The 14,609-nt window shown below is 32.5% G+C and overlaps 1 protein-coding gene across 3 annotated transcripts in view; it reads right to left on the bottom strand.

Moving 5' to 3' along the window:
- CCSER1 (coiled-coil serine rich protein 1) overlaps positions 1-14,609 on the bottom strand; it is a 1,275,653-nt gene that overhangs the window by 279,805 nt on the left and 981,239 nt on the right. The window contains exon 11 of one of the 3 annotated variants that reach the window (XM_078445885.2): positions 6,692-7,971. The exons of the other annotated variants lie outside the window; for them this stretch is intronic. Within the exon in view, the coding sequence (XP_078302011.1) occupies positions 7,894-7,971 (78 nt within the window). The 3' untranslated portion in view covers positions 6,692-7,893. Of the gene's footprint in view, positions 1-6,691; positions 7,972-14,609 lie in introns of those variants that run through there. 3 annotated transcript variants of the gene reach the window in all.

Raw genomic sequence — 14,609 nt, 5'->3', positions numbered from 1 at the left:
TTCCTAATTCTTAAAGACAGTAACTTAATTCACTTAATTAGCTCACGAATTATTTAAAAGGAAAATATGAAAGATCACATTCCTTTTATTCTATATTCTAGTATTATCCCACAATATGTTTCTTGTCTGTTAAATTTAGTACTTCAATTTGTAATCTTTAAATGTCATTCTGTTTGAGTTCAGAATAGGCAAAAGTCCCTTGATTAATGAAAAATTTTGGTTAAACCATACCATAATGTAAAATTAGTATTTAGGTTAAAACATTTCAAGCATTTTAATAGTTTTTAATTACAAAAGAACGTAGCAATTTTGGTAAGAGAAGACTGCAACAACATGACAATACAAATTATACAAATCATTGAGTATAGAAATATAGAATAGAAAAGGAATTAATGAACCATTCAGACTTTAACAGCATGGGTTCCTGCCTTTCCTCTATACCATACTGGGTGCACAGTTTCTGCTTCATCTTTAACTTTAATACCCAAAATAAAACTGTATGATATTTAAGTGCATATATAAACCATAAGAAATTTCCGCAAAATATCTGTAACAGAGGTAGGAGGCATAAACTATAAAAATATTGTGAATATGATGCTGTTGGCTATACACCTGTATTCCCACAAAATTTACATTCAGAAACCAATCCTTAATGAGATAGTATTTTCTTGCCTTTGGGAGGCGATTAGGTTGTGAGGGTGGAGCCCTGATAAATGGGATTAGTGCCCTTGTGAAAGAGACTCCAGAGAGCTCCCTCACCTCTCCTGCCATGTGAAGATAGAGTAAGAAACTAGCCATGAGGAACCAGGAAGTAGGTTCTCACCAGACACCATCTGCTGACTGTAATCTTGGAATTCCCAGCCTCCAGAAATGCGAGAAATAAACATTTGTTGTTTAAACCACGCAGTCTATATGGTACTCTTGTTATAGCAACCAGAACAGACTAAGATAATGCTCTTTTTGGTAAAACCTTAGTAGTAAATATAACTTAATCTCATTTAAGATCTACAAATTAAATCATAACATGTCATAAATCATATATGAATCTAAAACAGATATTTCTATATATGATTTTTTTAAGGCCAAGTTTATATTTAGTTTCATTTATTCCATTTCCCATTTCATCACTTCTTCCTTTAACATTTCTTGTAATGAAGGCCTGCCAGCAATGAATTTTCTCAGTGTTTTTTTCTGGAAAAGTCTTTATGCCACCTTTATTTTTGGAAGATATGTTCATTGACTACAGACTTCTGTGTTGCCACTTTGTTTTTCCCTTTTTGAAATTTTAGAGACATCACTTCACCACCTTCTAATTTGCAGGGTTCTTGATGAGAAATCTACTGTAATTCTTATCTTTGTTCTTCTGTATATAATGTGTTTATTTCCTCTCCTCTGGCTACCTTCAATGTTGTCTTTGATTTTCAGTGGTTTGAATATGACATGTCTGGGTGTGTTTTTTGTTGTTGTTACTCTTCTTTATCTGTTCATTGTTTTTTAAGCTTCTTTGTATCTGTAATTTGGCATATGTCATTAAGTTTAGAAAATTAATGGCCATTATTTCTCAATTTTTTCTTCTGCCTAATTCTCTTTTTCCCACTGAGATTTCAATTATACCTAAGTAAGACCGCTTGATATTGCTCCACAGCTATTGTTCTTTTATTCCCCCCCCCACCCCGATTTTTTTCTCCCCTTTTATTTTTTAGGTTGGGTAACTTATGTTGACCTATCTTCAAGTTCATTGATTCTTTCCTCAGCTCTGTTGAGTTTCCAGATCAGACCATCACAGGCATTCTTCATCTCTCCTTCTGAGCTTTTAATAATTAGCTTTGGTATTTGATTCATTCTTACAACTCCATCTCTGCTGAAATTACACATCTATTCTTGCTTGTCATCAAACTTTTCCATCAGAGTATTTAGCATATTAATTATGGTTATTTTCACTCTTCTTTATGATATTTCCAATATCTGCAGCAATATCTGAATCTGATTCTGTTGCTTCTCCTATCTCTTGGCAGTGTGTTGTTTTTTCTTGATTTTCTTTGTGCCTCAGAATTTTTGCGGGAAGCCAGACATCTTGTGTAAGGTGTAGAGACTTAGGTCAATAAACTATATTCCTGAAAATAGGCATGTCATTCCTTCTGCCAGAGGTTTGGTATGGGAATCTAGGTCAGTCTAGGCAGAGTTGAACTGGGTTTGTTATTGTTGCTACAGGTACCCACAGGCTTCAATTTTCTCTAACCACACCTTTCATTTAGGGTCGGGATAGTTTGCCAGAGGGTTTTTCTAACTGTTGGCTCCACTTTCATCTTTAGTCTCTCCTTTGTGCTGTGTCTCCAGGAGGGCTTCTCTCCATATTGTTGTAATATTCCTATCCAAATTCCTCTATTACTGATAACCCAGTGCTTGTTAGTCTGTGGCACATAGAGAGAGGCATTTTCTGCTCCTGTGATTAACCCTAAATCTTAGGCAGGCACTGTGTCCTTGGGTCTCACAGATGCAGCCTTTCAGTGCTTCAGCCTCCCCACCTGCTTGTAGTTCTGGGCTTATCATATATTCCTGCCCCTGTCTCAGGAATAAAAGATTTTTTTTTTCTATTCCCCCAACTGCAGTGAGTTTTCATCAGTGGGTCTGCTGTTCTCCCTGTATTTTGGGTGTCTGTTTTGTACGGATAATAGGAAGGAGAACCTGGATGGAGTTTTGTGCTTTTCCTACAGCAGCTGCTATTCCCTTCTTTAAATCGTTAGCTCAAGGAACACTGTCTCAGGAATCTTGCAAGATGTTTTTGTGAGTATCCAGTGAAATCTGTAAAGAAGAGCCTATAAGTGGGTGCACATTCTCATTATACTTACATCCTCTTGCTAGCCCACATTCGACCCCTACCAATTTGTTAATTAGCAATTAACAGAATTCTTACCATTACCTAACTTTGCTGTATCTAGTCTCTCCTTGTAAACTGTCATTTTACTTCCGTCTCAGGTAACTTGGTTGCCCTGTTACTTTAGCTCTCTGACATTTCAAAAAAAGTTGTGGATTTATATTTTTTCAGGTTTTTCTTTTGTTGTTGTTATCATAAGGGTGGGAACCAGGTTCTTTCTAGCTTTTTATATCCCAAGTTAAACCAAACATCTACATATAGCTTTAGCATATATTTATTATCTAAATAACTTCAATAACCTAGAATAATAATCATGATTGTCTATAAATCAAAGGAGATGACATATATTTGTGTTAACTGAGTATAGCTTTTACTTTTTAGTAGCTCAAAATTGTAAGCTCAATTGTAAACCAACCATTAGTTTGGTTTCAAAAGAATGACAATATTGAGAGTTTTACTTCTGTAAGATTATAACATAGATTACACTTTTCTTTTGGATCTTTTCTACTTTCTAGTAATCAATTATACTAGTTTGTCTCCTAGTAGTTGTATATGAATAATTTCTTCATGCCACTTAAAGTGTTTTCTTGCTATTCTCTTTGTGACTGAAACCTCTCTTCTGAAGAACAGAACTTTCTCATTCCCAGATGTATATGTACATTTAACTGCAAACAGACACAATGCACTTTCTAAGAATACAGAGCCATTTTACTCATGTAACATTTGAAGCAACCCTACCAGCCATGACTTCTGAAGGTTTATTTCAAAGGTAGTGATAGTAAAGTTTTGTTATTTCTCACTATTGTTGAAATATGTTCCTTTATTATTCCTAAGTAGATCAAAGAATGAGGAAAACAAGTAAAATCAAAGTTACACCTAAAATAGGAAGATAAATAATGCAAAGATATTGTGTGGGATGATAGAGTCAGAAAAGAAAGGGAAATGACAACAAATAAATTGATAAACCAAAAAGGAAAGGGAATAAATCAGAAGGCACAGTGGAAAAACTAGTTTGAAAAATCTGTTTGTACAAATACAGCCTAGCATCTTAAAAACCTTCTTTCTGACTTTAAGATTAATGTCATTATAAATAGTTTGCCCTCCTGCCTTTCCTCTTAATTTGTTGTTTTTCATCACTTGCTGATGAAATCGTTTGGAACTTAAAAATCACTTTTCAGCTCTAAAAGCAAAGCAAAAAAAGAAATGATTGAAAATTAGGGTAGGTAAGCTAAAGCAAATGAGAGGGAAACATACTTTGAAAAACTGACCGTGTACATTTTTTTTTGATAAACTGAATAACAACGATTGCTGTCTCATAGAATACTTTTGTATTTTCAAGGATAGATTGAACTACAATGTGAAAAGTTCTATGGAAACATTTAATCCTTCAATTATATGTAGCTAAATTGTTTCCCTTTATTTTTAGGCTAATTCTCTACCTATTTATCAAACAGTAAAAAAAAGTGTATGTTGTAAACATACGGTTTAGTATCTATTTGTATTTTTTAGTTCTATTTGTATTATAAAGGCAACTTCTATCTGATTCTGAATAGGTAGATAATATTATTATCATGTTTAGCCATTTCAATTAAGTTGACATTCAACTATCTGGAGATGACTTAACTAAATTAGGTAAATACCTCTGAATAGATTGCATATAAATATTTGATGCTCCTTTTTATAAACTGAGAAATAATAAAGCCATGCTATGAAATGAAAGAAAAACATTTACATTTAATTATTTTAACCAAAAAATTTTTGAACTGTTGCATGCATTTTGCAATACGATGTTCACAATTTTTCTACAAAAAATATATTTATGGTTTATTAAATTTTAGAGCTGGTTTATGAAATTTTAGGATATTCCTTTGAAAAAAGGTAAGACACATTCCTGTTAGAAGTGTATGCTGTGCTAGGGGCACTTGTACCCCAAAGTTTATAGCAGCACTTTCAACAACAGCCAAAATATGGAAAGAGCCTAAATGTCCATCAGTTGACAAATGGATAAAGAAGTTGTGGTTTATCTATACAATGGAATACTACTTGGCAATGAAAAAGAATGAAATATGGCCTTTTGTGACAACGTGGATGGAACTGGATAGTGTTATGCTAAGTGAAGTAAGTCATACAGAGAAAGACAGATACCATATATTTTCACTGTTATGTGGATCCCGAGAAACTTAACAGAAGACCATGAGGGAGGGGAAGGGGAAAAAAAAAGTTACAGAGAGGGAAGGAGACAAACCATAAGGAACTCTTAAAAACTGAGAATAAACTGAGGCTGATGGGGGGTGAGAAGGAGGGGAAAGTGGGTGATGGACATTGAGGAGGGCACCTGTTAGGATGAGCACTGGGTGTTGTATGGAAACCAATTTGACAATAAATTTCATATTTAAAAAAAAGTGTGTGCTGTGTAATTTAGAACACCTATAGTATTTAGTATAGCATACAATAGAAAATAACCTATGTGAATCAGTTCCTATATTTTGAAGTGTTGAGATAATACTGTATGGGTCAGATCTTTGCAAAATTTTTTTCAAATATTATAAATCTCAACTCACACAAATATAGAGTTGGTCTTACAAGTATAAGATAACCCTTTACTCACTAAATTGATTATAGATTTTTAAACCAGAAACCAGTTTGAAATTAAGAAGTCAACATCATTTGAATAGATGATCTATCCTTTTAGTATTTAACAAAAACTGTACTGTTTACATTCAAATAAATTTTCAAGACTCCCAGTTCCCCAAGTTAATCATTCTGCAAGCATTTCTCTGAAAGTGAAAAGTATTAACTAAGACTATATTACTTTCAATTTAACTTTGATCAATTATTAGTAGCAAATACAGGCATATTGGAGTGGGCTGGATAATTAAAAGCCACATCATGCTTAGGGAGATGGAGATGTAAATTCTCTCATTATATATTCATAGCCTTTCTAATTACCTCATCATGTAAGCAATCCCTCTTTGTTGCTAGATTCTGTTTCGGGTTATCACCAAAGGAAATTGTGAAACTGGATATATTTCAAAATAAAGTGGCAGCTATAGAACAAAGAAGTCCTGGATACTAAATATAAAAAAAAAGAAAAAAAAAGAATGAATGAAACTTTAGTTAATTGTAACCTAGCGAAAGTGTTAATCACCACTTCTGACATAGTCACTAATGTAAAATACTAGAGTGAGTAGCCAACTGTAAGATATCCATATATCTTAAAATCTTAAAATTCACATTGATTTTAGGGAACAAGGCAGGAATAGAGATATTTAAAATCAATATTCTGAATTCATATGTAGAATAAAACATTCACTCTTTCAATATAATATCTTTGATAAGCACCACAATTCCAAATACTTAAGTCTCCACTAATACATAACTCAGAGATCCTAAGACTTAACACGACCAAAAGGAAATGTGATAATTCATAATTATTCAAATTCATTAAGCTAACTATTTCCAAGTCCACATGTTTAGGAGGGTAATATCCATATTGGTTTATATATTGAGGCACAGAATACACTTCAACTTTAGATTCTCTTACTTAGACAAACCATGCATCATTTTGTTTTTCATTCTGTTTTTCATAGCGTTAACTGTTATTTAACCAGAACAAATTATTTGAAATCTCAAATATTTAATATTATTTTCCTATGCACTTTGATTCTGTGAAAGTGAGAAATAAGATTAATCCAAATTTTTTATTATACTTCCATATTCTTTATTTTCCTACTCATAATTATTTTCAGAACACTTATAATGAACTCACATTTCCAAAAGTTTCTAGTAACAATACCTCCTCTATTTCCCTAACAATAGATATTCTTCTATCTTCAATGCAATATCTAAATTCAATCTTCTATTCATTATAGCAAATCTTTCTGCCACAACCTTATTCATAATAATTCAGAAATTCAAAAGTCTTTCATGAAATGTGAGATAATAAAGTGCATATTTTGATTGTTGTTTGAGCAGCTTAATAATGATGCAAAGTGCTGCAATTTTTTAATTGATTCACAGATCCTCCTCAGTGAATGTGATCAAATTGTATGTTTCTTCTGCCGATTGGGAAGAAAAGCATTATAAACACAGTACTGTGGCTTTGAATCACCTTCAAAATCACATTAAGATGGACCTATTTGCTATTTATTGCTCCACATACTTAGAATCACGTGGTTTATTGCTGCAGCAGTCTATAAAAGGTGGTAAACAGCCATGATTTTCTGATGTGTGGAAAAAGAGGAAAGACATGAATGGAAATGGGCAATGAAAATAGCTCTTTCTCAAAGTCTGATGGCACTTTGGAGATTCTACATATTAAATTTACATATACATCTCTCACTGAAAAAAGTTCATGTTAAAGCAGACAAGCTGTCACAGAAATCTCCTGAGCTGAAGTGCAAATATCTGACTCTCCGCCAAGGTGCATATATTTATAATACAGCTGAGCAAGGTTGTAAAATCCGGGATTTCTATCTAAAAATTTATAGACTATTTTCAATTTTTCTAAATATGATGACTTGGAAATAAACTAAAGTGGTTAGAAAGTCAAGTTTTCTTTAAATTCACTAGAAACAGGATTTATTTCAATGGATTGCCATTTCAAGGAAAGAGGTCTCATTAGCTGTGTGGCAAAAACACAGCTGTGTATGATATAAGAGCTCTGGGAACAAGTAGGTAAAAAGAAGTTAGGATTTAAGAAACCTTACTGATTCATTTGACACAGAAAGTACTATCACTGTTGCTATCACGGTTGCACTGAAAATAAACTTAAGAGCCTCTTCTCTATTTGCCGCAGACTTTGAGTCATTACTGAAGCTTCAACACACTTGGCCACATCGCAATGCAGTTTTCTTAAATGGGCTGGATAATGACAAACAGATAAGGAAGAGGCAAAGGGAACCAACCGTTTGCTACGAACACATTGTAGGTAATATACAACATTGGGGATTGCATATTGACCGTAGGGCACTTGGTCTCAGCATGCCATGCTACAGCACAGGAACACATAGCCATGGTTACAACACAGAGCTGAATTTAAGAGACTCACATAATTGCCTGCGAGAAGGTACAGGAGCACTTCCATAAGCTGTGCCCTGTAAATAAAACACATTTTTTTTTGGAGCAACTAATCATTGGTAACAATAGAAAATGGTGGAGGAATGAATAAAGAATATGAAAAGAAATACAAAATAAAGATGATTTAAAATATTTTTATTCAATAAGGCTTTTGAGTTACTGTATTTGGAGGTATATATATTAAGATAATACCTGGAGGAAGTTAAGAAAAATATATGTAATGCACCAAAATAAGAAGATAAAATAAAAATTACAGCAAAAGATGGGAACATTTAAATTTGACAGAGAGTTTTGTGAAAAGTAGAACACACATGATATTTATGAAGTGGCCTCCTTAAAAAGTAGGTTCCCTTGCACCAATTCCTTAGCTGATGCAAACATTTTCTCAAAGTCTTAAACTAAGCAGTGTACTAGTATTTGCTGTTTTCTTTTTCTACCTCAAATACCGTACAAAATAAAACTAATGACCTCAATAAAATGGCCCTCATCTGTGTATCAATAAAAGTTAATCACTGAAAAACAGCATAATCAAATGGAAAGAGAAAGTTATTAAATAAAGATATTAATGGTGTATGATGGACACCTACGTTAGGACAACCACATGCTGAATACTTGCTATATTCTTCCAGTTGACAACGCTCTGCACAAACACAGATTGTAATTCAAATTAATTATTTTTATTTCTGACACTGATCTCTGTCACAAAATTACATTATAGCATACTCAAGGAGAAGTTTTTAAGTATTAGGTAAATATAGACCTCTGTGAAAGTCAATAGTTCACTCTAAATATAACGTAGAAAAGACTAGAACATTTGAAAAAGGTAAATTAATATTTATTGAACATTTATTCTCTGAAGCTCCCATGCTTAGCATGTGAAAAGCATTATCTCATTTGGTTTCCACAATAGTCCCTGATATAGTTACAATTTTTTAGTTTTGTTTAGTATTCCAGTTTTTGCTAATAACAAAACCCTCTTTAGAATGATTAAATAACTTTAGATTCAGTTTAGAATCCATTTAAAGAGCTATTCACTTTTTAAAGGCTAGTTAAATAATTAAAATGAGAGATCCACAAAATAATCCCTGTTGTTGGCTTTAATGAATTTTCCTTCTAATTAGCATAGTAAACACTAGTATTATGGGCTTGGTTCCTATAAAGGTATACTTATGAGGAAATTTATCTTATAAGTTATTTCTTTACCCATTGCTCCCACACATGGATAGCCTCCCCCAATTATCAATACCCCCTCCCCCCAACCCAGAGTGGTACGTTTATTACAATTGATAAACCTACACTGACATATTACTATCACCTAAAATCCGTAGTTTACCTAAGGATTTGCTCTATTTGTTTCATTGAATTCAGTGGGTTTCGACAAACGCATGACATGTATCTACCATTATAGTATTATACAGAGGAGTTTCACTGTCCTAAAAATCCTCCACCTATTCCCACCCCCCAACCTTCACCCTTAACAACCACTGGTTTTTATACTCATAATTTTGCCTTTCCAAGAATATTAAATAGTTAGAGGCATTCAGTATACAGCATTTTCAGATTGGCTTCTTTCATTCGGTAATATGCATTTAAGGTTTCTTTATGTCTTTTCAAGGCTTGATGGTTCATTTCCTTTTAGTACTGAAAAATATTCCATTGTCTGGATGTATCACAGTTTATTTATCCATTCACTTGTTAAAGATCATCTTGGTTACTTCTCAGTTTGGGAAATTATGAATAAAACTATTACAAACGTCTGTGTGCAGATTTATGTATGGACACAAGTTTGCAACTCAGTTGGGTTAATATCAACGAGGGCCATTACTGAATTGTATAGTAAGCGCATACTTAATTTTGTAAGAAACTTTCAAACTGCCTTCCAAAGTGGATGGACCTCTATAGCATCTTTTATAAGTAAAAATGCCATCAAATGTCAGCATAAAGAATAAATATTGCCAAAATGATAAATCTAAGATAGTTTATTTCCAAAGTCTTCATTCTGTTGGACCTTGACTTTATAAACTAATATATATGTATCAGTTAAGAAAACAGGAGAGTAAATATTACTATTTTTTAAAGTAATATTTGGGTTGGAATAATGAATCATCAGAAAGCACCATTAGAAAACTATGCATTGTTAAAAACTTATTGGGCTTAAGAAGATTGCTTAGGATATATAATGTAGAACCAGGAAGATAAATATTTAGGGAAACATGATGACTTAAGCCTAGATTCTCCAGTTCATACACATAATTTTCTTTCTAACTCATTTTCTCTCTAAAGGATTGATTTAAAATTCCATCCCTAAGTTGAGACTATAAATTAAAGCAATAATTAACAATAATTAAAGGCAATAAAATGTCAAAATTGAAGTATTGAACTTATTCATCAAATGCTTGGTAAAGAACAAGCCAGCATTCACATTAAATGCAGGAGCTTATTAAATTCAGCAGAGAAATACTTCTCTTCTGTATTTTTTTTTTTTTTTTTTTTTACTATACAGACAGGGTAGTTCATGGATATCATTACACTTACTTAATATTTTTACAGTAGTTTATAGCACATCATGTGCTTATTTTATATGTATTGCTGTATTAGAAGTGACAAAGTTCACTGAAGCACATTATCTCTATATGATAAGATATTTTTTCTGCATTTCCAGTAGAGGCTATTCTCTGGATTATGTGAGTATGCTGGTTCTCATTATAAACCATCTTAGTTATAAATAAGAACTGAAATAAGCACAAGATTCTGCAACAAGGAAAAAATATGAAAACTAGAATCCCATGAAAAAAAGGCAATAAATAAATACCTTAAAGAGCACCAAAAAAAAAAAAAAAGAAAGATAAACTTCCTTAATATCTTCCTACTCCTCTGGAAGCATTTAAGAAAAAACAGATTGTAGGTGTACTCCAGAACCCAGAGATAGAAAAGAGGAATGTACATTCTGTTTGGGGTAAGAGCTAACACCATTCTTACTTGTGAAAAATGTTAAAGTAATATCTCAGTTACAATTGAATAAGAATTTAGAACTTATTCACTAGCCCCAGGCACACACACCAAAAAGCAAAACAGTGACAGACATAGAATGGAAATATAAATATAAAAAATTCTTAAATAACCCTTTATCCAAAAGTGTTGGGCCAAGTGTTTTTCAGAATCCAGTATTATTTAGAATTTGCAAAGTAACACCTCTAGCTAACTCTAGGGCTAGAGTAATCAAAGATATTAATATTTCTGCAGCAAAAATATGATAATCCCACTGTGATTTAAAGAAATTATAAGTAGCTTCTTGTTAATTTAGATCAGGTCAGGTTTGGTTACCAAATAAGTCATAGAAAATCTTTGGGTTTTCAAGGAACTTTATTTGCTTGTTCTTGTTTTTTTTTGTTTTGTTTTTTTGTTTTTTTGTTTTGGCTCTCAGAATTGCAGATAAGAGATTAAAGAGCTATACAATTATTAAAGATAATGTAATTAGAAACCAAGTAAGTGAAATTTTTAGAAAATTAGAATTTCCATTGCCTTTTCTTAGGTCCTCATAAAATTAAAGTTCTATTGATAAAGAAATGGTTTAAGAAACAATTAGTTATTCAAGAAAGTAGATTTAATATTTAGCATTTGAAGAAGAATGTTCAACTTCTAGAATAATTACAAATAAAAGAAAATTTGACCTTTGTCCCATCACAGTATGTATAAATGGAAATAGTAGGATTTAATTGATATAACCATTCTAAATGCTGAAATAATATGATTTTAAATGATGACAAGATATGTCTGATAAATACCAATATTTTTACATTCCTTCTACTTAAGCTAAATTAATTAGCTAATTAATTAATTTCTATTTTATTAATTTCTATTTAAACTTATAAGGGTAAACCTTGAAGTTTATATATACCACTCAGAACTGTCCTCAAGGACTAATTAACAGAGATGGGCCAATAGTTCATGAAATATGTAGGTTATAAAATACTTGGCAATTCCTTGAAATTGGAAACTATTCAGGTGTATGAATTTTAGACACCTAAATTATATAAGAAACAACCTTATTAGTTTTGGGCTTACTTAGATTCTTGCTTTGATATTTAAACCTTTATTAAAACACCCAAATTGAACATATTAAAGTATTATCTATTTTAAAATCTTCCTTGGATCATTGAGCTGCCCGAGGCATGCCCTTGATCTACCACACTGGATGACTCAAGTGATAGAGTTACTTTCTCATTAATCAAACCAGGCAGTGCACAGAACTTGCAAGATGAAAGTGCCTTTAAATAGATTGCACTTTTTGTACCCAGTTTGTTATCTTTACATGACCAAAAATAGTGATAATCAGGCTTAATATCTACTATTAGCATTTCAGACCTCATTTCAAGAATAATTCTGCCATGTTTTTAATTTGAAGGTAGTGCAGTAAAATTGAGACAAACAAGTAAGATTTGGGGTTAGATATTTAGCTTCCAGAAAGGGAAGAAAGAAAAGTGGTTTTTTTTATGAATAAAAGAAAAAAATTACAGCGATTTGTGAGATACTTTCCTTTATTTTCTCAACAACCTGGTAGAAACTCAGAAATGAACATCTGTATGGTAATAACGAATCACCTTCTTACAGCCTCCAAATAATGCAACCGGATCTAAACATTTCTATTTCTATTCAGGAAATAATCACAGTGAAAATTCTTTGAGAAAATTAAATTTAGGCCCTTCTTTTTTACCTACCTCTAACAGTATTTACCATAGTACCCACGTGTAATAAATTCACCATACATATTTAACAAACATTTGCAATATAAACTTTGCTATCATTAATTTTAAAACGTGACTAGTTTGATGAGATCTAATTGAGGTATATGAAAACATATAAGTTTTCTTACATAAACTTTGCTTTAAATTATTTTTTTTCTTTTCTTAAATTGACCCTCTTGAAAGTAATTTATCTGCAATTTTCAATAATATATCTCCTGCTAGTACTTCAGTAAGAAACATAAGAGGTAAGTATGAACTTTCAAAGTACACTGAGAATATGAAATATAGTATCACCCATAAGGAAAACACAAATTCCTCTGCATGCTTTATATCATTTTAACTTACAATAGTAATCACCAACTTACTGTATTTCCTAGGGATTTCCCAAGGCACAGCCAAAGGCAATCAGTTCCTCCCAGCTAGTCATAAATGTCCTATGTTTCTTTCATTGCTTAAATATTGCCCTAAGCCCTTTCCTTTTATTATATGCCTTTGAAATGGAGTGAACCATGTCCCAAAAGACCCTTACCAAGAAGAAAGTTGACATTTGCAATAATAAGAAGCAGCATGCACTGTGTGTGAATATGAGGGCCTAAAAGACTTGACATAACGTCCCTCTAATTATTTTAGTCTTCTTCTCTGGCAGTGTGCTCATTTATTATCAATAGAAATTAAAACCTTTTAAATGTCAGTACTCTTCACGCTACAGATGTGGGGAAATAAGTTAATACTGAGGACAGGCTATTTATAAAATTGTTTTTGTAGAGATAGAGATAAACATTCTCTTTAAACTTATTTTTTTTTGTTATTTGACAGAGAGGTACTCACTATGATAAACTACATACTTTTTACAGAAAAAAGAGAAAAAGAGGACTAAAATACATAATGAAAAGCAAAGACATAAAAGATTAATTTAATCATTTGAAAGCATACACTTGACATATACAAATACTTATTAAAAACCTTTGGTGCAGGGCATCTGGGTGGCTTAGTTGGTTAACCTCTGATTATTGGTTTCCGCTGAGGTCATAATCTCATGGTCCTGAGATGAGCTGAGCTCTGCATCTGGCCCTGCATTAACAGCATGGAGCCTGCTTCAGATTCTCTCTCTCCCTCTCCCTGCCTCTCTCCCATTCATGCACTCTCTGTCTCTGTCTCTGTCTCTCTCTCTCAAAATAAATAAATAGACATTAAAAGAAAAAAAAAAAAAACACCCTTTAATGCTTCCCCAATGGTGGCAGAATTCAGAAATCTGTACTTAACCCTCAGGTTTGCTACAAGCTTATCACTTTTAAATCTATCACTTTCCCAAATAACACTCAGACTGGCCTTAAAAAAAAAAAAAAAGAAAAGAAAAGAAAAAAGAAAAAAAAAACCAGAAAATGGAAAAATAAGTAGGTTGTGGGACACAGAGAAGAGGAGATAATTCTGTAAAGTTTATGTCTTGATTGGCAAATTTGAACTATATCCAAGTGTGTATATTGAAGGTAGAGTAATATTCCAGTTATCTGGAATCAGACATGCAAAATATTCAGAAGCATGAGAGAAATGTGGACCTGAAAGTACAATGGTCTCTAAGTAGTAAGGACGATATTGTATCATAGCCTATTCCACAGGCTATGATTCCACAGCCTATTCCAATAGGCCGAGGAACATAATCTTCTTCAGGATACAACATATAATAAAAGACAATAAAGCAATGCCCTTTCATTTGCAAAATAAGGACCAGTTGATCAGCTACCAGAGAAAATCTCTGAATCCAAGAATTCTACAAAAATGTATCTCCACACTAAACATTTTATTTTAACCTAAAACACACGGAAGTTCATTCATTTAACCATGTTTTGACATAGGACCAAGGTCTTTCCCTTGAGTGAGCGGGTCTTCTGCATGTTTCTCCTTCTTTCTTG

This window comes from Panthera onca, chromosome B1, assembly GCF_046562875.1.
Source record: "Panthera onca isolate mPanOnc1 chromosome B1, mPanOnc1 haplotype 2, whole genome shotgun sequence".
NCBI lineage: Eukaryota > Metazoa > Chordata > Mammalia > Carnivora > Felidae > Panthera > Panthera onca.
Note: the sequence above shows the minus strand (reverse complement) of the source record. Positions and strands in the feature narration are given on the sequence as shown.